The sequence below is a fragment of the Microtus oregoni genome, unplaced genomic scaffold, assembly GCF_018167655.1.
Source record: "Microtus oregoni isolate MIOR12 unplaced genomic scaffold, Mior012 000011F_ref0000422, whole genome shotgun sequence".
NCBI classification, from domain to species: Eukaryota; Metazoa; Chordata; class Mammalia; order Rodentia; family Cricetidae; genus Microtus; species Microtus oregoni.
The window spans coordinates 29,578,084-29,599,337 of record NW_024543070.1 but is presented as its reverse complement, the minus strand read 5'-3'; the positions used below and the strand labels follow the sequence as shown (position 1 = coordinate 29,599,337).

Sequence of the window (21,254 nt, the reverse complement as noted above, 5' to 3'; positions counted from 1 at the left end):
TCTCGACAAACTAATGAATTAACGGGACTTCTGACTTTAATGTGCACTGTGATAAGGCAGTCATAGTCATTCAAATCTGGGATCCCTGCAGCCCCTAATGTTATGGCAGGAGGGTTTGAGTTCAAGGCTAAACTGAGTGACTGAGCAAGACCCTATCTCAAAACAAGAACCAAAAGGAAAAGGGCTGGGGTTGTAGTTTGGTAGTAGAATCCTTGCCTGGCATGGACAAGCTATCCCAGAACTGGGGAAATACAGTGGGGGCAGGGAAGGAGAAAAAGATCAAACAGAAGCATTAAAAATTATGCACCCACCTTACTTCTTTGTATGTGACTTTATTTCCAGCGTGTCATAAAATGATAAACACTTTTGATACAGAATGACTTTGGGTCCTTCGTTACACTTTAAACAAAGCCTATGTTTCATAAACACATTATGTAATGAGCACATTTCCTCTTCCATCCTGTTTCTTTATGGGGGCATCAAAGTTGGTTACGATCAAAGCTCGAAGCTAGGGAGACACTTACACTGGACTTCCTTACACTTTTTAGCCAAATCACAAACATTTGCTCCTAGGAATCCAGACATGCTTTGGAGTTGGTGGACTGGATGCTGCAGACAACAGCAGGCAGTGATTCCAACACACTGTCATCTGACGGCACTTTTACTCTCCATCCTGACAAAGACTGTCAGATACTGGTAATGAGCACCTTCTTCTCAGTCTTGTTCTTATCAGCCATGTATTTACATGTGACTCTTTACAGCATATCTCCTGAGGTTACAAATCATATCTAAGACAAAATTACAACTCAGCAAAGACTCGAGGGGGGTGGGAATCAGTCAGACAGAGAAGGGACTGAGCAAAAAGTTCACAACTTAATAGACTCTGTGTCTCCTTAAGAGCCCTGTGTGATGGATATTTGTAGAAATGTGTAGTAGAAGCTGTCAGAATATTAGGGAATGGTCATATTTTACAAAGGCATATACTGGGAAATAGTTCTATACAGTGAAGTCATTGACCCATGTATTCAGAGACTATACAAGATTTAAACCAGAACCATGACTCAGTACCCTGCAGCATATAATATCTTATACCTGCATTGCACTCTAGATTTTACAACAGGCGTTAGAGTTTATCTCATAAATATATGAAGTATGGGAAGATATACGTGGTAGATTTAGCTAATACAATTTTAGGCATTTAGCAAAACCCCCAAGGTATTCTGAAAAGCATTTTATTTTCCTCATTTGTGAACTTCTTTTTAACTTGAAATGCTGTAATACAATGTTCCCATGAACATGACCAGAGAATTCTTGGTCAACGGTATAGTTTAGACAATCATGTGATAACCTGGGATAATTTTATCCTGATGACCTTCCTCTATTTTTTTTGTTTTAAGATTTCATTCTTTATATACACAGATTCATCCAAGGTTTTAAAAAATACCATAATTGCAATCAAAATTAGAAAGTTGTCTTGTGTTGTTGTAGCCTTACACATTTAAGGCATTTAAGGTGGGTACGCTACCTGGGGAACAACCAGGACAGTACACTGCAGATGCGTCTGGCTAGTCAAGGCCTGGAGTGGACAGACCTGGAGTGCACTGACAAGTGTCCCTCTTGATAATACTGTATGACAACAGCATGACATTAGTGCCCCACTCCCCAAAAAATGCCACACAGTACTGCAGTCACCCAACTGGTCATTTCTGCTAACCTCCTGCTGTAGCTAAGCTCTTTTTAGTTTAATTTTATCCCCAACTTCCTCTAAATGGATCCCTGTGGGTGATATTATCATCCACAGTCACAAACTCTTTACTTTCCTCTTCCTGTTGAGTGCATAGCTCCTTAAAGTCTGAACTTAACATGACTTCTTTTAAACAATGAAACTGAAAAAAGCCTTGGGTCACTGGTGAGTGAAGGCACCCGGGTTTGTGTCCAGTTCTTCTGCTCCCTTTCCTGCTGTGTGCTCGGGGAGCTGTCCAAGGATAAAGCAGGCTAGAAAGACAATCACCTAGGCCAGCTTCCCTGGAGTCTGTCCGTGTGTCAATCACTGGGAGTTTGGTAGCATTTGTTGCAGCGGCATGGTCTGTCCTATTGTGAGGGACACAGTCTCTCCCCAGTGGTGTTCCCACTGATCGTCCTCCGGGCGACAGCTCACAGCTGCTCACGTGGCTCTTACACCAGTAAGTCACCTTCACACACGAGCTGATGACAGTCACTGTTGCAGACAAAGTCTAGAGGAAATACCAAGGAAGAGCAGCAGGATGATGGCTGAGATAAATCATGTTGTGTGCCTCCCACCCTCACTGGATCCCTAGATTGCTAGCGAAGGACTGCCCAATACAGGACATCATCTTGATCAAACACAGAGATGTTATCAGTTTTATGAGAGGAAGGAGTTTAATTTTGACCACAGCAAAGGCTACTGGGAAATTCAGTGAAAATGCATAGTAAATATTTGTGATCTGTGAATTCGAGGCCAGCCTGGTCTACATAGTGAGTTCTGGGACAGCTGGGCTATGCAGAGACATCCTGTCTCAAAAACACCACCCCACACCTACCCCCCAGCAAACAGCATAGTAATATCAGCATAAGTTTAAATCAAAGTTATTGCTGGCGTGGTCTGAGAGGTAGTACAGTAGCAGAATGCTCGCCCAACACCTAAGAAGTCCCAGGTTCAAACCTCAGGACCACGGCCAGAGTTTATTCATCATCACAGAATAACAGAACCTAAAGACTTGAGTGCTAAAGCCACAACTAACATCCCTCCCCCAATTTTTTTTTTCTGACACAGGATTTCTCTGTGTAGTCCTGGCTGTCCTGGAACTCACTCTGTAGACAAGGACTTGGGAAGACGTTAAGGATGTAGCTATGGATTCAGAAGTGATCTCTACACACTTAACAACTGAACTAAAACATGAATTAAATTGTGAGGCAATTGGTAGAGAGGGGAGGAATTAATCTTAGAAACACCTATATTTGGGGAAGAAAGAAAGGGGAGCAAGCAAGGAACGGGAAGTCTAATGACATCGCCATTCATCCTGAGAGCTAAGAATACCAGATCTTCATTAATAAAGCCATTTACATTTAAATTTCAAGTTTTTTAATGAGGAGGGGAAATGTACAGCTCCCGAACAACCCATTTACTCACTCCAATATTAAAATAGATTACCCATCCAGCAGGCAGCTGGGCATTATCTGTAATAAAAAGCAAAATGAATTTTTAATTCAGTGTCTGAGAACCAATTCATCATGATTTAAAATAGAAAATGAACTTTTTAAACAAATGATTTGCTCTGCACCGTGACCATTCTCACTTATGGCACACACATCTGCACACCTGCATGTCTGGTATACTGTGGGAATGACCACCGTCTGTAAGGCGACTGCCTTATTCCTATATTATCCTGCACCAGACTGCTTCTTCAAGCATGCTTGAAGCATGCTTGGACTTCACATCTGCAATGACCCAGCAGCTAGTTAGCTCACACTTCCTAAACGTTGGTCTGTTGGGCACTATGTGGGTCCTGGTTTATCCCTCCGGACTCTGCAATGAGCTGGGTATTTATGCTGTGCTGGTGAATATCATCAAATTGACGGGATCTAAAATCACCTAGGAGACAAATCTCAGAGCACGTTTGTGAGATTGGATTAACCCTGGTAGAAAGACCCATCCTAAACGTAGGGAGCACCAAACCATAGGTTGTGGTTTCAGGATGAATAAAAAGGAGAAAACAAGCTGCCTCACACTCCTGCAGCCTCTTCTTCCCTGCCGTGATGGAAAATAGACCCCCCCCCTCCCCAGAGGTGCGTTTGCTGGCCTTTTCTCATAGCAACACGGAGAATAATAAATACCAGTCCCATCTTACAGCCTGAGAGTCGGGCAGCCAAAACGCAGCAAGGGCCAGCTAGTGTCGAAGAGTACACTCTAAGCCTTGTCCTTAACGTGTGTTCCTCAAACTAGCCCTTACATCACTTAGGAGTTTACCAGACACAGAAACTCTCAGCTCAAGGCTGGATCCACTCACATTTGAATTTTTTTCTAAAAAAATCCCCAGCGGATCCTTTTGAACGAGAAACGGGGTGAGTGCTGGGCTGAGGTCAACCCCTCTAAGGATTTTTAGTGACAGCTGGCGGAGATGCATTCTTCTCCTTAGTTAGCAGGGAAAGTGGGAGCATCAAGATGAGGCTGACCCTGTTCCCCGGGGACTAAAGGAAGGAGTCCCACAGCAATTTGTTTCCAATGCAGACACTGGAGAGTATTGCAAACAGCAGGGGTGGGACCACTTCCAAGAACAGCAGATACTGAGCCTGGTCTTGAGGCCCTAACATTTTTTTTTTTTTTTTAGTTCGTTTCATTAAAAAACGGCTGCTGTTCCATATGGACAAGTGCCCACACCAATCATCTTCCGGAGGGAACTTCCCCAGTCCGGAACCTATTTTCCAACTTTAACTAAACATCAACAGAATCAAAAGGTAGGTTTGGAACCTCCATACAGTGCACAGTTACTAAATCATTAATCGCGCTATCCGACTAGGAGTTGCTTCTTTTAATTAATGGTGCTTCTTTTAATAAAACTAGGTTGTCCCTCCTTATCCAGAAGTCCCTAGGAGTGAGTGCAAATCGTTTCGGGGTGCTATGCAGAGCCCAGGTGCAGGTACTTCATTCAGGGTGGGACATCGCCTTTGGATCCTCGGCAAGCTTCGCCCTTCTGCTCCCATCTGGTTGCAGCCATCGGCTCTCTCCATTTCTTCCCCAACCCCCACACTTTTCCCTCTGTCACCAGTTCAGCCTGTCTGACCCAGAGTTCCTCTGCGAATCGCCCTGAACCCGAGGGTCCCCTCCACTGCTGGGGTCTCCACCTCACCCGGAGAAGAGGCGGCGCCCAGGGTCTCTCTCAAGTGGACTCTGACGGTGGCAGACGGCGAGTCACGTGAGAGTGTGGAGGCGGAGCGTGGCAGGCTGAGGGGGTGGAGAAACAAAGCCCCCAGCTGTCAGCAGAGGAAGGAGGCGACAACGCCGGAGCAGGTGAGTCAAGTATGTTCAAAGCTGTACAGCCCTGGCGCACCCCGACACCCTTTGCCCTGGGTCAGTCCCTCCCAGGCCCGGGATTGGCAGCGCCTCCCCCACCCACGCCTGGGTCTGCGATCTGCAGATCGAGGAGCAAGCGGATCTCGGGGTCTCCGAGCCCATCAAGAAGTTATCCTGCCAGGGTTGTGCACGCAGCCGCGTTCTTACGGGTCGCCCCTGTTTTTTTGTGGCGGGAGCTAAAGCGGTATACCCCAAGAAAGGGAAGGGAGTCAGAGCTGCCACGCTGGCAGACACAAAGTGCACTGGCCGAAGAGTGACGGCTGGGGCCACCTAGGAGAGGGGGATTTGTAGGTGCGCGCCCTCGGAGCTCGGCCCCTCCTGCTGGAGCACTGGGACGCGGGGGCTGAGAGCCCTCGGAGCTCCTAAAAGCTGCGCACTTTGGGGCAGACCAAGAAGTGTACCGCGCGCACCCAGTCTGGAGTACATTTCGGGATCCCCAAGCTCTGCTGCTTCCCTGGTGCGTCCTGTCCGGGGACAAGGGTCGCACGACTGGGAACGATCACTCGTGGATCCGGGACTTGGGAATCAGATGGGTGTGTGGCAAGAAGAGCGGGTCGCTAGTCTGCGCCTGAGAGGTTCTCCAGGGAGCACCGGGCGGGGCGAGGGGGGTGCTACTCGAAGACCAGCACTCTGGTTTGGAGGGGCATTCTTCAGTCTACCCTTCCAAGTGCTCCGCCGAAGCCAAAGTGATGCCACAAAGGCCCTGAAAGCTGGGTGGGTTCAAAAAAATACCCCCCACCCCACCCCGCGCGCGCGCCTTTGAACCTGAGCCTTAGGCAACGCGGTCTTCAGACCGGAAAGAGCAAAAGGGTCTGGTCACCACTTAAGTCACTTTGCCAAGCCAGTGTCAAAGGAGCAGCTGCAGCCTTGGAGGAATGGAGCTGCAGCCATTGGACCAGGAGCCTTTGTCTTAACCTCCAGTCCCCCTTCTGCTAGCCCTCGTTGGGTCAGTGGCGCGCAGAGTAATTAATATTCCTAACATTAACTGTCCCTTCACCTCAGCACCAGACGGCCCTGCTGTCCCTCCTTCCACCTCCTACCCCCTCAGCGGGTGTTCACTACTTGCTCAGGTCCAATCCTTTCCTGGAAAAAAAAAAAAAGTAAATAAAGTGATCCGGCCCCACAGGGCAATAAAATGACTGCCAAAAGCACTACAGAGGGGTCAAGGCAAAAAAAAAAAAAAAAACAAGGGTTAATTAAGTAAATGCCCACACCCGCGTGTGCAGTAAGCAAGGAGTGGAGGAACTTTCTTGATTAGCATAAGTATCTGCCCCGGGGCCGTGGTTCAAGGCGGAGGCACTGCCCTAGCTTAGGTAAGTACTAGAGAAGTCCAGTCTTGAGTGAGATCTGAGCAGGACCTGCTTCTGACCTGAGAGGACCGCAGGGGTGCGACTTGGCGGAACCAGACGCTAGGATGAAACAGATCAGAGATCAAAGGGGGATCAGAAAGGTAATGTGGGGTGCTTCTCTAGGACACCCAGCAAAGTGGGGGCGGTGGTGGGGAAGGGCTCGTCCAGGCAGGAAATGCCTGGCTTTGCTGTCACTTTTGTCTCCCATGCTAACACATCGGTTAGGAAAGTGTCATGTGTCACTGATCTCTGAAACAGGGTGGTCTTTAGGTAAGCTTCCTTTGCGCGGGCTCTGATCGCCAAACATGGCTTCATCATGGAATCACCTGAGGAGATTTGGAGAGTCCTGGTATCTTACTTCCCATCCTAAACCATTTAAGTCAGATTGTTGGTGGAGAGGGGGCAAGAACTAGGCATTCTTGGTATTAAACAAAACTTCCAGATGATTCCACTGGATAGCAGGTCGAGAACCATTTCGATAATAGCAACGTGGTTGTGTTACAAGATATCACTTTAACTACTTGTGTGGGAGGGGGAGAGAGAGAGAGAGAGAGAGAGAGAGAGAGAGAGAGAGAGAGAGAGAGAGGAGATACTGAAACTGGGGTGCCGGTGACTCACACCGTAGGGCAAATGACTGTCATCTGGAGGCCTGAAAGATTGTGGCATCTCTCTACAGCAATCTTTTCCCCTTCCCTGCCTGGGGTCTGGTTATTGCTGGATGTTTGGAAGTTCGCTGTCCATGCCTGGTGTGTGCACTGTTGTTAAGGGAAACGGAGAGAAACTTTCATTCTGGTCATGACGTCTGTGGAGCAGGCAGCAGGGAAACCCAGCAGAAATAAACTGTGAGCAGCTGGGTGAGTCAGCAGGCTGCACTCCAATGCCCGCCCTGTGAATGGGAAGTAATTATGGCTTGTTATTGACACACAGAACACACGCCACTCCTCTGAAAGCACATCTTGCTGTCTGATCAGGCCGTTTGCTTGCCAGAACCTCTCCCTCGTCTACCTGCTTTGAATAATACTAGCTGCTGTTAGCAGGGAAACCGAAGCCAGCTAGACAGCTTGTCCTTTGTAGAAGGCATATTTCAAAAGGCTTCCGGGAAAGTGTAAAGTAGTTTGGGTTATCTCAGTTATAAAAAAAGAGAGGAGGACCGGGCAGTGGTGGTGCATGCCTTTAATCCCAGCACTTAGGAGGCAAAGGCAGGTGGATCTCGGTGAGTTTGAGGCCAACCTGGTCTACGGAGCAAGTTCCAGCCAGGGCTATACACAGAAACCCTGTCTTGAAAAACAAAACAATACAACAACGACAACCAAAGAAGGGGGGCTTTGCAGTACGTACATTTTAAATTTTTTAAAAAGGGCATACACTATTTGATGTGTTCAGGGGTGAAGTCAATGAGCTGTTTAAAAAGAAAGTTTATTTCATTTGAAATTCTGTTTGCTACTGATCAAAACTGTGTGTGTGTGTGTATGTGTATGTGTATGTGTGTGTACGTGTGTGTACTGCCCGAGTGTACCTATGCACGCTGGGGATGGAGCCTAGAGTCTTGTGTGCTAGGCAAGTGTTCTGCCAAGTTGCATGCATCCCGAGCTCATAGGTGTTTAACTTAAGGAGATCAGACTCAAGTCAAAAAAGACAAGTTCCACATTTTTCTGTCAGATACAAACCTTAGGCTTTAATTTTTGTATGTGTGTGTGTATATGGAGGGCGGAGACATGGAACTAGAAAGGTGAACATGAGAGTGAGAACATCTTAAGAGGGGAAGGAAAAAGTATAGTAGACTACATGGGGCATGAAGACGAGAGGACTTTCTGGGGGTGGGGGAGTGTAGAGGATGCTACAGGAGGGGCAGGAGGAAGATGGGATCGAGGATCAAAAAAAAAGTATGTATGAAAATACCATAATAAAACCCGTTATTTTGTAAACTAATGAAAAACCATATGCTAATTTTTTAAAAGATGGCAAAAAAAATAATCTTAAACCAGGTTCACATCTATAATCCCAGTACTCTGAAGGCTGAGGCAGGAGGATTGCAGTGGAATTTGAGACAAGTCTAGGTTTTACAGCAAGGACCTATTTATAAATAAATAAAAACTAATACCCAAAGGATGACTCTCAGATATTTTATTAAAATATATTTATTTTCCCTCTTTTTTGTTGTTATTAACTTTCCCTTCCTTGCTGTCCTTGTGCCCCGTACATCACCGTCATTATGCCATTGACCAAATGCTTCCTTTCCCTATCCTCGGTTTTCGGGGGACCAGCCTTGCCTGGACTCCACAAGCACTCAGCACGGTCAGATGGTGCATTCCACCTGAACCTGTACCACAGTACCTGTGTGTACACTGCTTGGGACTGTGTTTTCTCGTTTATGACAACAGGCCTTCCAGTGCGGTCACAGGGCTCTTTGTCTGAGAAATCTGCTCATTTGTTCTCAAGACTATCAGAATGTGAAGAGATCACTGGGCTACAACACCTCCTAAGTACATTCAGCTTCATTAATTTCCAAGATACATAATCTGGATATGGAGGAGCCAAGATTGCTACCAAATGAATAATGTGGGACATATTAGCTAATATGTTCCATAAGCTTCCTTAAGTACCAGTGTGCTTTAAGCATAAATAATAATTGTTATAACATTGGAATCACACTCATGGATCAAAGAATCCCTTTCACAGAAGTTCACCCTCTTAGAAAAAGAGCATGTCCAACTGTGAGTGCCTTAAGGAATTCATTAATGAAGGAGTCAGTTCAGAATTGGTTTATAGTTAACCTGCTTTTATTCTCATCTGCCTACTGATCTTTTTTTTTTATTTATTACGTATACAGTATTCTTCCTGCAGGCCTCATTATAGATGGTTGTGAGTCACCATGTGGTTGCTGGGAATTGAACTCAAGACCTTTGGAAGAGCAGGCAATGCTCTTAACCGCCGAGCCATCTCTCCAGCCCTCTGCCTACTGATCTTAAAATAGAACATGAATGTAGCTTAGTGGGAAAGCACTGCTACATATATATATATATATATATATATATATATATCATGTAATATATGATATATGGTATATATCATAATATATATACATAAGGACAAATGCATTTCAGTATATTTAAAAGTAGGAATTTCAATTTATTTTGACAGGAACTATGCCAAGTAAATAAAGGCTTATAGGATTTTCCCAAAGCTGACATGATGTAAATAGATCCATTCTTATTTTTTTAAATTTTTACCATCTTTTGGGGGAGCGATAAGAAATTGAGGGGCTACAGTGCTTAAGGATCTATGCAGAAGATGGGGTGGAAAGATTCTAAGAGCCAGAGGTGGTGGACTACTAAAGGAAACAGCATTTTCCGAACATCAGAGAAATAAACCAATTTTCAAGTGACACTGGGTTTATCAACCGTATTCCAGGGCAGTCTGCGTGCGCAGGAGTAGTTGGCCAGCACAAAATGGATTCAGGCTTTCGGTCACTTTGCTCTTTTGCTGGCTTTTTGTTTTTTGTTTGGTCTGGTTTTTGACAGGGTTTCTCTGTGTAGTCCTGGCTGTCCCAAGACTCACTCTGTAGAATAGGCTGGCCTCAAACTCACAGAGATCCACCTGCCTCTGCCCTCAAGCACTGGGATTATAGGCGTGGCTCCACCACCACCATGCTAGCATTTTGTCTGATGTTTGTTTTGTTTTGTTTTATAAGAAAGAGATAACAAGAAGTTGGATGGGTGAGGAATGAGGAATCTAGGAGGAGATGGGAATGAAAATGATAAAAATATTAATGATAAAAATAAAAAGTTTTCAAAACATAATTCAATTTTCTAAAAAGAAAAAAGTCACATAATTACTGTTGGCCAACTCTACGCCCTGGCATAAAGATTGAAGGGAACTTAAATTTACGGCTTCGCATAATTCAGGGACCCACAGTCTATGGCCCACCATCTATCTGTTCTTAGAAGATTAATCTTTTCAGCTTCTCATAGCTAAAAGGCACCTAAAGAAAAGAATTCAGAGACCTTGGAAAATATGTGAAACTCAAAATGTTGGCTCCAAAATAAAGTTTCTTTGGACTGCCTCTTACCTGTTTGTTCACGTCTTGCCAGTGACTTCTGTCCAGCTCTGCCATAGTGGGAGCAGTGTGGAGGATGTGTCGTCCACAAAGCCTAGAACTCTGGCGGCATGTTAACAGGAGAACTTGGCAGACAGACTGGTTTACATTATCTCTGTTCACTCCAGTCTAAATGAGCGCTTGTTCACTCAAATCTTTTCAGCCTAATTTTTTCCTTCTGATGATGCAAACAAAAACCTACTAAACCTAGATCAGATAATCACTAAAGATAGAAGAGTTTCTTTTCATATGTTTGTATTTTATTTATGTTGCAAGAATGTCACATTCCCAAATAATGTGGACTTCATTAAAACAGTTAAACACGGAAGTTCTGACCCTAAATAAGCCTGAATATACAATATTAACCTGCCGTTGTTGCTAGAGTTCTAGAAGAATGTGAAACCATGTCCCCTTGCGATCTCACGCTTTAGCCCTTTAGTCCTGGGGACTGCCCTTTCTCACTGTGAAGTCTCGGCTGACCTAGAACTTGCTCTACAGACACAGCTTCTGCCTCCCAGTGCTGAGATTCCAAACATGCCCTACCATACCTGTCTTCTGTGGTGTGTGTATGCTTATTGTTTCATCATGGGAAGGCGTAAGTTTTGAGATTTGTTCAGCTATGGACAATTTTCACCATTACTTTATACACTTGAGTGTGGTGGGAAGCTTGGGGGAATGACACTGCTTTCTTTTCTGAAGTCAACAGTAAACATAGAAAATAATATCTACATAATGTTCCTAACGCTGCTGAGGTTAACATTATCTTATTACATCATGCCAGGTACAATTGCTTTAGGCTCCAAATTCAACAATAGATAAGATAGTGTGATGGGGAATTCGTGTGAGTCCCTCTACCAGGACTGGACCAATTACTACTGATTAGGACTCAAGTAGGCTTATTGAAAAGCGTAACTTCATTGATAGGAATTTGTCTCCGCCTCTTATTGTGCTTCCTGACATGAGACTTCCTTCAGTCAGGGGACTTCCTCCTTTGGATGACTTGTCACTGTCACAGGTGAAGAATTTGCAAATGAGTTTCACTTTAAATAGAGCCATCTTTATTCCTTCCAGATCTGTCCACTTGAAATTTAGGAGCCAGAGTGTCCCCTTCTTCATTAAGTTCAACCAAGTGTTAGTGTAAAATTTGGGGTGACATGAGTCAAGTCATTCTAAAAAACAAAACAAAATGATAAATTCATTTACTCCATCTCGAGTCGCTGACAGTAATGATTGTCTTCAGAGCAGCCATACCCACTGGCCTTCCTGGAGTAAATGAGGAGCTGCCCTTCAGTGAGCTCCCCTGGCGGTCCATTAGAGACAGTAACCTTGTAGAACTGGGCTCTGAGAAGCACTTCCTAGCCCCCTAACCATTGCCTCCACACAATGATCCAGACCCACTCATCCCTAGAGTGTAAGGCCTACATCGTAGCACCCTTCACGAATCATTTGAAGGTCATGATAGTCTACTATGCTGCACTCTGGCGCATCCGTGGGACTTGACAGTCCATTGGTAGGCCAATATTCCTTCTACCTAAAATATCAATGCCTGTTAAACCCCAGGACATCTGAGGAATCAGACTTTAGGCTGATGTGAATGTTTTCATGTGGCAGGCTTGAGTAGGGGTTACAAGAAAAATCTAGACATAAAGGTGGTACAACAGAAGGAAAAGAACACTTCCCAGGCTTGAGTATCTCGGGACTGGAAAAGGTACATAGTGAATGCCTGGGAGATGCAAGACTGCTTCCTTCTTGAGTCATAATATACATATTTTCCCCTATTTAAAAAACCTACACATAAACCAGGCAGTGGTGGCACACCCTTTAATCCAGGCACTCAGGAGGCTGGGATGGCGGATCTCTAAGTTCAAGGCCAGCCTAGTTTGTAGAGCAAGTTCCAGGACAGCCAGGGATACACAGAGAAACCCTGTTTCAGAAAAAGCAAAACAAAACCCTACACATTTTCTATCTTTAGAATCTCAGACTATGTCTTTCTTCCTGTGCTCTGCCTCTCATCTGTGGCAGAGAGCCTCACCCTGGGGATTCCTCTCCTTCCTCCTAGGCTGTTGAAAGTGCTTTTATACTGATGCTTCCACATCGACAGTGAAGATGCTAACCAGCAGAGCTGGAGAAACGCAGCAGTTAGGACCATTTCATTTGCTGCTCTTACGGAGGACCCATATTTTGTTCCCAAGCTCACAACCACCTAGAACTTCAGTCAAGTGACCCAATGCTTTATTCCAGCCTCTACAGACACTTGCACACGTGTGGTACACTAACTCACAAAAGCCCCCATATACACATGCGTAAGCTTTACAAACAATTCTAAGCAACAAAAGATCACTATATAACTTGGTTTTTTGCTGTAGGATGAGTGTTGTGTGGCCTTAGGAACAGAGAGTTTGAAAGAGCCAGGGGAGATCAGCCCTTAGCCCCTGTTTTGAGTAAGCGAGGGGCCAGTTAGGGCTTCAGAATCAAGTTGTGTTCACAAACAAGAACCATCTGGTGGATAGAGCTATTGTTCATCTTATTTGAAAGGAACCCGGACCTCCTGGTACTACTTAGCAACATCCCTCACAATCAACCACATAGGCTAAACAGAGTGTAACTATACTCGAGGAGCCATGGTCATTTTTTTCCTCCTTGGAGTCTATTGCTGTCCGTGTCTATCACTATGGCCACCAGCCGCTGCCCACTTGTGCATCTGAGTCCGGCTTCACCACCTTCGGGAAAGAGTGCATTTTTTGTGTCTTCAACTTTATCTTCTCAGAGCGTGTGGTGACACTCTTCAGGGTAATTTGTTCAGGCCTGGGACCTTGGGTGGAGTTGGGAAGAGTCATCTTGCTGTCTTCCGAGTGTGCCATGTTGGGCAATCAGATGCAGGTGAGCCAGCAGCTTGGGTAGAACAATGATTGTGTTCTATACCCGGAACCAACATGCTGAGCTCACCTGAATTATATTTTCCCATGGGGTTAAGTGCCCATCCCAAGAGAAAGAAATGTTTAACTGACCATTTTGCAGGGGGTGGTGTTGTTTTGGAATTTGCTATTGGAATCTGAAGGCTCTGTGGATGTTTCCATTTTTATTTTTTACATTTTTTAGGTTTCTTTGTAAACCATAGATTTAAGGTTTCTTTTTAGACCTAATAACGTTGGGTTTTGCCTCTAAATTGTTGTTACCCTGATAATAGTTTTCCTGCTTTTGCTTGAGAGACTTTGTACCTTCGTTTCTCTGAAAATTATGTTTGTTGATCATAAGTGGAGGTACTAGAGATTTTAAAAATTAAAACAGCAAACATTGAAGAGTGGGAAAATTAGAGAAATGGCTGCCAAAGGGGCAAAGGAGTCTTCTACTAAAGTGTCCTAAACATAACAGGAGTCAGAATCATAAATGATCATCCCCAACTCCCCCTCTTTGCTCAAAATACAACTCTAAACAATGATCTTGGTTAAATGCTTACTCGAGTCAGACACGAGACATTCCATCTGCTTGTCTCAGTCACGGTGAGGCAGTTTGGACGTGTGGTCAGGAGACCATGCTATCTGCTTGTCTCAGTCATGGTGAGGCGGTTTGGACGTGTGGTCGGGAGACCTGGTCCTTGCTTCTTCTGTGCAGTTCCAGACAGCTCAGGGCACTGTTGTGGGCTCCAGTTGGAAGCGTGGGAGCATCATGTCTTTGTCTCTCCCCTGGTCACAAGCATCTCTGCGCTCCACACGGTGGTTAGTACTTCATTTTTATAATAAAATATAATGGGTAAGGTATTTTCTCCTTTGATGAATCCATAATTTATTTTCTAAGTATGAGGAAAACATGGAGTTTTAATAATCTGCTAGCGTATTAATTATTTAGTTATATTGGAATAGGCGCAGTAGCAGTAAATCCAACTGTCCAATAATATAATATATGTAGACTGCCATGGCAGATCCTCAAAACCCTCAAGTAGTGGGGTTTCTGGCAGAGCATATACACTGGTATTAACGTCATCCACCCATAGCCAGATGTGGTGGCATGCACCTGTAACCCCAGCTATTTGGGAGGTTGAAGGAATATTGTGGGTTCCAAGTCAGTCTGGGCTTCATAGTAAGTTCCAGGCCAGCATGATTTATACTGTTGATGGAGGAAGGTCATTGGCTAATAAAGGAACTGCCTTGGCCCATTTTATTGGTTAGAACATAGGTTGGTGGAGTAAACAGAACAGAATGCTGGGAGGAAGAGGAAGTGAGCTCAGACTCCACAGCTCTCCTCTCGGGAGCAGACACCTCAGAGAGACGCCATGCTCCCCGCTCCCGGGAAGATGCACGCGATGAAGCTCCGACCCAGGATGGACGTAGGCTAGAATCTTCCCGGTAAGACCGGTGCTACACAGATGCTAAGAAATGGGCTAGTCCAGGTGCGAGAGTTAGCCTAGAAGAGCCTAGATAGAAATGGGCCAAGCAGTGTTTAAATGAATACAGTTTGTGTGTTGTTATTTCGGGCATAAGCTAGCCAAGCAGGCGGCCGGGGTGCTGGGAACACAGCCCCGCCACTCTTATTTCAACATACTGTTATAAAAAAAATTTAATCAACAATAAAGCAAAAGGTCTTCTCTGAAATCTCCCAGCTCTTCACATGTTGATACCCATGCAATGGTTTCCTCTGAATGGTCGTCATTAGATCCTCCTTCATCAATCAGCTGGGCCTGGAAACAAAGACAACATCTGCATTATCTTACTGAAGAGCAGGGAGAGATAGGGAAAATCAGAGCTAGTGACCAGGTTAGCACTGTGCTGTATTCCCTTCATCCCTGAACATACAGAGACAGCCAGAGAGGTTGCATCTCATTGTCTCCTGTTACTGCTTGGTTCTCAGACGCTAACATGTCCCCTCTAAAGGCACCAGAGCATACAGGGACAAGAAGAAACTCTAAACATAGGAGTAAACCAAGCTTGGAGAAGCATTTCCTTTAGACTAATGAAAAGGAAGTTTCATCTTTTGAAAGCTGGAATTGGGTTGTCCTTAGGTTATAGACGTCCCACATCAGTGGTTGTGACCAGAGGGATAAATGATTGCATTTTCTGTGGTCCAGAGACCCGAAAGTGAATGTCTAGTGGAGCTCAGCAAGGACAAAAGTGAGCCATCCTTCCCTTCCAGGGCCACCGTGTTGCTGCACTCTGACACGGTCCGGGACACTCTGCTACTTCTGTGGGCCCAATCAGAGCTGCTGCTGTTGCTCCTGTCTAGATGACTGCGGAATCAGAGTTTTCAGCAGGATCTCAGGGTCAGCGCACAGCTCTGAGTCACATGCCTTGCATTGTTCATGGCAGAATGGAAGCATGGGGGAGCTTCAGGCCACTTAGTGGATCATCTCCTACTTCCTCCTTTTCTTCTAGATAAAAACATCCGTGGAAACACTTAAAAGTTGCCACATCTTTGCATTTTTAATTCATATCTTGGTTTTGTGGGTGCTTGGTAAGCCATCTTAGGTACTCCCCTAGCTCCTGTGCACCTTGAGAAAAGCCAGTGAGGGTCCTCCTGTCCCAGGAACTTATTAGGGTTCCTTCTGTTAAACTATGTCTTAAGATCTCTTAAGATCGGGTGTTCTGGAGTCAGAGATATAGCTTAGATTCCCCTAGCATGCAGAAAATCCTGGGTTCAATGTCCCCTAAAGGAAACAATTTTATTTTTTTTTAAAGATTTACTGTGTGTACAGCATTCCTCCCATGTGTCCTGCATGCCAGAATGGGACACCAAGTCTCATGATAGATGGCTGTGAGCCACCATGAGGTTGCTGGGACCTCTGGAATAGCAGTCAGTGCTCTTAACCACTGAGCCATCTCTCCAGCCCAAGGAAACAATTTTAAAGGAATTCTTGTAACACCGGATTCTGTGTTACCCTCTCATGCGTCACTGTACTACATGCGAACCAGACAAGGGCCTGGAGATTGAAAGAACACACAGAGACCTGGGTCATTTAAAAAGAGATCAACCGAATGCCCTTTGTTCAACTTTGTGGAAATCCTTATATACCTAACTGCTATACAAGGAATTCTCCCCCCCCCAACCCCCCCACCTCCCCCCCACCCCCGAAGGTGGGAAATTGCCACACCCAAGATGGAGTAAACAATGCCCTACAGCCAATCAACAGGCAGGGCAGAAGGAGTACAAAAACAAACAGAATGTTTTAGCTGGCTGACCAGAAACTGTCCTCAAGTAACCCCAGGAGCAGGGGTAGACCCAGGCCCTACAAATTCTCTTAATCTGTTCTAGTTATTGGGATTCCCTAGAGTTAATTCTATTTATTACTTCTGACTCTACAACACTCTGATCCAGAGTTGACAGAGAGAGAGAGAGAGAGAGAGAGAGAGAGAGAGAGAGAGCAAGCGCAGGTGTGTAGATGCATTTATGATGTGAATTTATATGGAGGCCAGAAGACAACCTCAACTGTCCTTTCTCTGGGGGTGTCCATCTTGTTTGTTGCTGTTGATTTGGTGGGGGGAGGTTGTTTGTTTGTTTGAAACAAGGTCTCTCTTGGTGGTCTAGAGACTAGGCCAGCTGGCCAGCAGGCCTGGGTGTGTGTCTGTCTCATCTCCTTCAGCGCCAGCGTTTCGGGGATGCAACAGCACACCGGCTTTTTATGTGAGTTCTGCAGCCGGACCTCAGGTCTTCACGCTTGTGCGGCAGGCAAGCGCTGTACCAACTGAGTTATCACCCAGAATGTCAACTGTTTAATAATGGTCATAAAGTTGTCTTTTCCACTTCTGTAGCCATTTATGGTTGCTAAGGAATTTTTATATACAGCAACACAGCAATTCTTTATGTAGACACTTTATAGAACACTATAAACACAAGAGCCCAGAGTTTAGATGGCATGCCCAAAGTCACACAATTGGGGAAATGCTGCACCCAGGGATCTTTACTGCAGTTCCGATGCTTCTCTAGGCAGGTTTACAAATCTCAGGGTGTCCTTGGAAGGTCTGTTAACCCATGAAGATACTGAACTAAAGCAGTGACCCAACCTAAAAAAGATCTCATGTTTCTCTCAGAAAGATGGGTAATGATTTAAAATTGAAGAAACCGTAAACAGGGGCCCCTTGACCTTCTGGAATTCATAGGCACTTCTCTGTTTCAAATTCCCAGTGCATCATGAGAGGGCATGATTAGCTGTTCCGGATGTGGCTGAAGCACAGGCCATGTCAGAAGGCATTTGGAATCAGAGGCTTTTGGGGAAGGGTGGTAGGACAAGCCTAGCATCCCAAGTAGCTCTGTGGCACCCTCGGCACAACTGGTTTGGAAACAGCAAGGTGAAGGAGTTAAGGTTTTACTTGTTTTCTTCTGACAGATCAGGAAGTCACATGACCATACTCCTGTATCTCACACACTGGATATTTGTGTGGTGGTTTAGAGATGCCATTGTCCACACAAATAAACATAAAAGAAACGACTCAGCTCTGAGTGCTTAACTCACAAGCATCAGGAGGAGAGTTTGGATCCTCTGCACCCTCATTAGGGGAGAAAAAAACAGGGCCAGGTGGTGTTGGCATACCCCTTTAGTCCCAGCACTTGAGAGGCAAAAGCAGGCAAATCTCTATGTTTTGGAGACCAATCTGGTCTACAGAACAAGTTCCTGGACGGCCAAGGCTACACAGTGAAACCCTGTCTCAAAAAACCAAACAACAACAAAAAAGACACATGCCTCTAAGCCTAGCACTGGGAAGGCAGAAATAGGGGCACAGGGCACACAGGGCCCAGAGCCTATTGGCTAGCCAGGGTAGATAAATTAGTTCAGTAATAAACCTTGTCGTAAGAATAAATAAATAAGGTGAAACATTGAAGACACCCGTGTCAGTCTCTGGCGTCTAAGAAAAATAACAGCTATTTCATTGAAGGTACTCATATGATGAGATCCAGAGCTATCTATTCTGGTCAGCAGAGGGGAAAGCATAAAAGGGTATTAATCAATCTCGGTGCATTTGCAGAGTAATTAACTAATTGAGTCGGTATCACCTTAGACAGCAGAGAACGTTCCCTAAGGATCTGCGACACTGGACAAATCCATTACCCTGAAGGATTAGAGACTTGAGAGGACAAGGAAAGTGGCAAGAAGCTAGATGCCCCAAAGGATGGACTTTCCGTCTTAATTTCTTTTCTTTTTCGGTCCATTGCAAGGTCTCAACTATGAATGAATGCATTTGAATCAGGATCGACTGAGTGAATGGGCCATCTGGCTGAGTGTGTTAGGTTGCCATAGTAGCAGGTTTTGGAAAGAGTCTTGAGAGAGGTCATGTGCCTTGCAACTCAAGGAATGGTCCTCAGACCAGCAGCACCAGCGTCCCCTGGAAGCTCTTAAAAGGTGGGGAGAATGCTGGGCTCCCACCCCTGCCCCTTGCTACTGAGTCACAATCTGCAGTTTTTCAAGAGCAGGTCTTTTAACAAGACTGCCAGGCGAATCACAGTCTGAAAAACACTCCCTTAGCTGAAATTGAGACGCAAGATGCTCGCTTTCAGAGTAAAGAACACAACACTCACTATCTGCACACTAGTCGAGACAATAGCAGCGATGAGTCTTTCCCGTTAGTGTGTCACTCCCTGTCCTTAGCAGCGCGCTCACAGCCCTGGATTATGACTATTAAGTGTTTGTCGCTAACTCATCCGCGTGTCTGCTGGCACTGTACACATCTCCTTCATCTAGCACAGCGCCTGGCATCTGACAGGTAAGCGTGTCGGTAGCAAAACCTCCAGCTGCCCAGACCAACAAGCGTGGGCTTGGGCCCCATCCTGCCACAGCCTCAATCCGTGCATCTATGAGCCATGGAGAAGCATGCCCCTCCTGAGGTTTGAAGAGAAAAAACTGATCCATGTGCTAACACAGCACCTGGTGCACACTGGCTGTTCGTGAGTGGCACCGATTCATACGTGCTCAATGACTGCTGAACAAATAAAATTTTAAAAAAAGGAACCTCATATAAAAACTCTAAAGCTGAGAAGCTCGTGTCCTGCTACCATATACAAGTCTGAGTTTTGAATTATATGGTAAAAAGGCAAACAGGGTCAGAATGAATTTGTAGGAAATGTGTGTGGTTAGGAATCAAAAACCTAGTATTTGCCCGGCTGCACCCATGTCAGCTGCTACCTCTCTGCACCTTGGTTTCTCCACCTGAAGAGTAAAATCCCTTAAGTCATCTTTATTTCAGAGAGCTATAATGGAAGCTTCCTGCAGATCGCAGTGTAGGATGTCATACCTTATTCACACTTAAGCTGCTACCTACTTTTTAACGCAATGCCAAGCTCATAGGAGATGGTCACAGGGCAGGAGTATCCGGTGGGATTCGAGCGTGTGCTCTCTGTGGAGATGAAAACCTCACCCCCAAGCACAGTATCCTTTAGCACAGTATTCTGGGGTGCAGGGGAAATGGCTAGAGGACAAGGGTCTAGAAGGGCTTCTTGCAGGTGGGGCAGGGTGAGTAAGAGAGGAAATGGTGGGGAAAGGCGAGGGGACACTGGGACAGTTTTGTGTCTTCTAGTCAGAGCCCAGGTACGTTCTCACAGCAACGTTATAAAGGAGAGAAAAAAACCTACCCAAAAGCAGCCACGGGAACCTCCAAAGGAGGGAGCAGATAAGTTATGATTTGAGAACTGACGGGTATATATGGAAAAGTTGCAGTTGTGGTAGTACTTGCCTATAATCTCAGCGTTCAGAAGACAGAGGCAGGAGGATCACAAGATTGATGGCAACCTGATGTATATAGCAACTTCCAAGCCAACATGGGCTGCACAGCAAGACCCCACCTCACAAAAGGAAAAGAAATTGGGGCACAAGATTAGTGGCTCAAGGGCTATTTGCTGCCCTTGCTGAGGACCCGTGTTCGGTTTCTGGCACACACATGGTGGTTCGCAGCCCCCCTAAATCCAGTTCAAGAGGATCCAGTGCTTGCTTATGACCTCTGCAGGCATAGCCATCCATGGTGTGTATATATGCATGCAGACAAATCACTCGTACGCAAAAAAATACAAAAGAAAAATTGTAAAAAAAAAACAACAAAAATATAAGGGAAGGAAGTTCTTGAAAAACTTCGAGGAGGCTGGTAAGATATTCATTCAGTCAATAAAGTGTTGCTAGGTTAAACATAAGGGCTTGAGTTCAATCCCAGAAACTACATAAGAAATCCAAGAATGGTTGTGTGCAGGCCTTTTGTTTTGTTTTTGTTTTTGATTTTCAAGTCAGGGGTTTTCTGTGTAGCCCTGGCTGTCTCTCTTTAGACCAGGTTGGCCTTGAACTCAGAGATCTGCCTGCCTCTGCCTCCTGAGTGCTGGATTAAAGGTGTGTATCACCACCTTTCAAGGTTTTTTGTTTTTCTGCAAGTCAGTAGTAATTTATTTTGTCTTCATGCCTTGAAACCAATTGGAAGGGTTGATGTTTTTATTTTTACAATTTCATACATCACTGTACTAATTTCCACAGTACTGTATTAATAAAGGCATTTCATAAGGTGTGCAGTGTGTGCTGAGGATGTCCTCATGGTCCCTGCTTTGCCCCTGTGAGCCCTCCTTTCTGTTCTCTGTTTCCCTTGATGTTCCACCAGACAGCTTCACGTCTATACTTTCCATTATTTTTTCTTGTGTATGGGATTTTCTTTATTAAATTTATTTATGGATTTTTTAAATCCTGGTATTGGGAGGCAGAGTCAGGAGAATTCCTGGGGTTTGTTGATAGGCTATCTAAGCCTACTCAGTGAAGTCCAGG

The 21,254-nt window shown here is 45.2% G+C and overlaps 1 protein-coding gene and 1 long non-coding RNA gene across 3 annotated transcripts in view; one reads left to right on the top strand and one right to left on the bottom strand.

Moving 5' to 3' along the window:
• Positions 1-337: 337 nt before the first annotated feature.
• On the bottom strand, positions 338-4,902 carry LOC121453323. The gene is made up of 3 exons (XR_005974992.1): positions 4,869-4,902; positions 3,152-3,198; positions 338-2,234 (listed from the first exon to the last, which is right to left on the bottom strand). It is a non-coding gene; the product is annotated as an uncharacterized LOC121453323 (long non-coding RNA).
• A 55-nt stretch (positions 4,903-4,957) lies between these two features.
• Positions 4,958-21,254, top strand: part of LOC121453322 (microtubule-associated protein RP/EB family member 2) — a 138,171-nt gene continuing 121,874 nt past the window's right edge. The window contains exon 1 of one of the 2 annotated variants that reach the window (XM_041660003.1): positions 4,958-5,029. Coding sequence is in view for 1 of the 2 variants with exons in the window: in XM_041660002.1 (XP_041515936.1) it covers positions 6,507-6,542 (36 nt within the window). In the remaining variant the exon portion in view is untranslated. Of the gene's footprint in view, positions 5,030-6,417; positions 6,543-21,254 lie in introns of those variants that run through there. The other variant, XM_041660002.1, reaches the window with a different exon arrangement.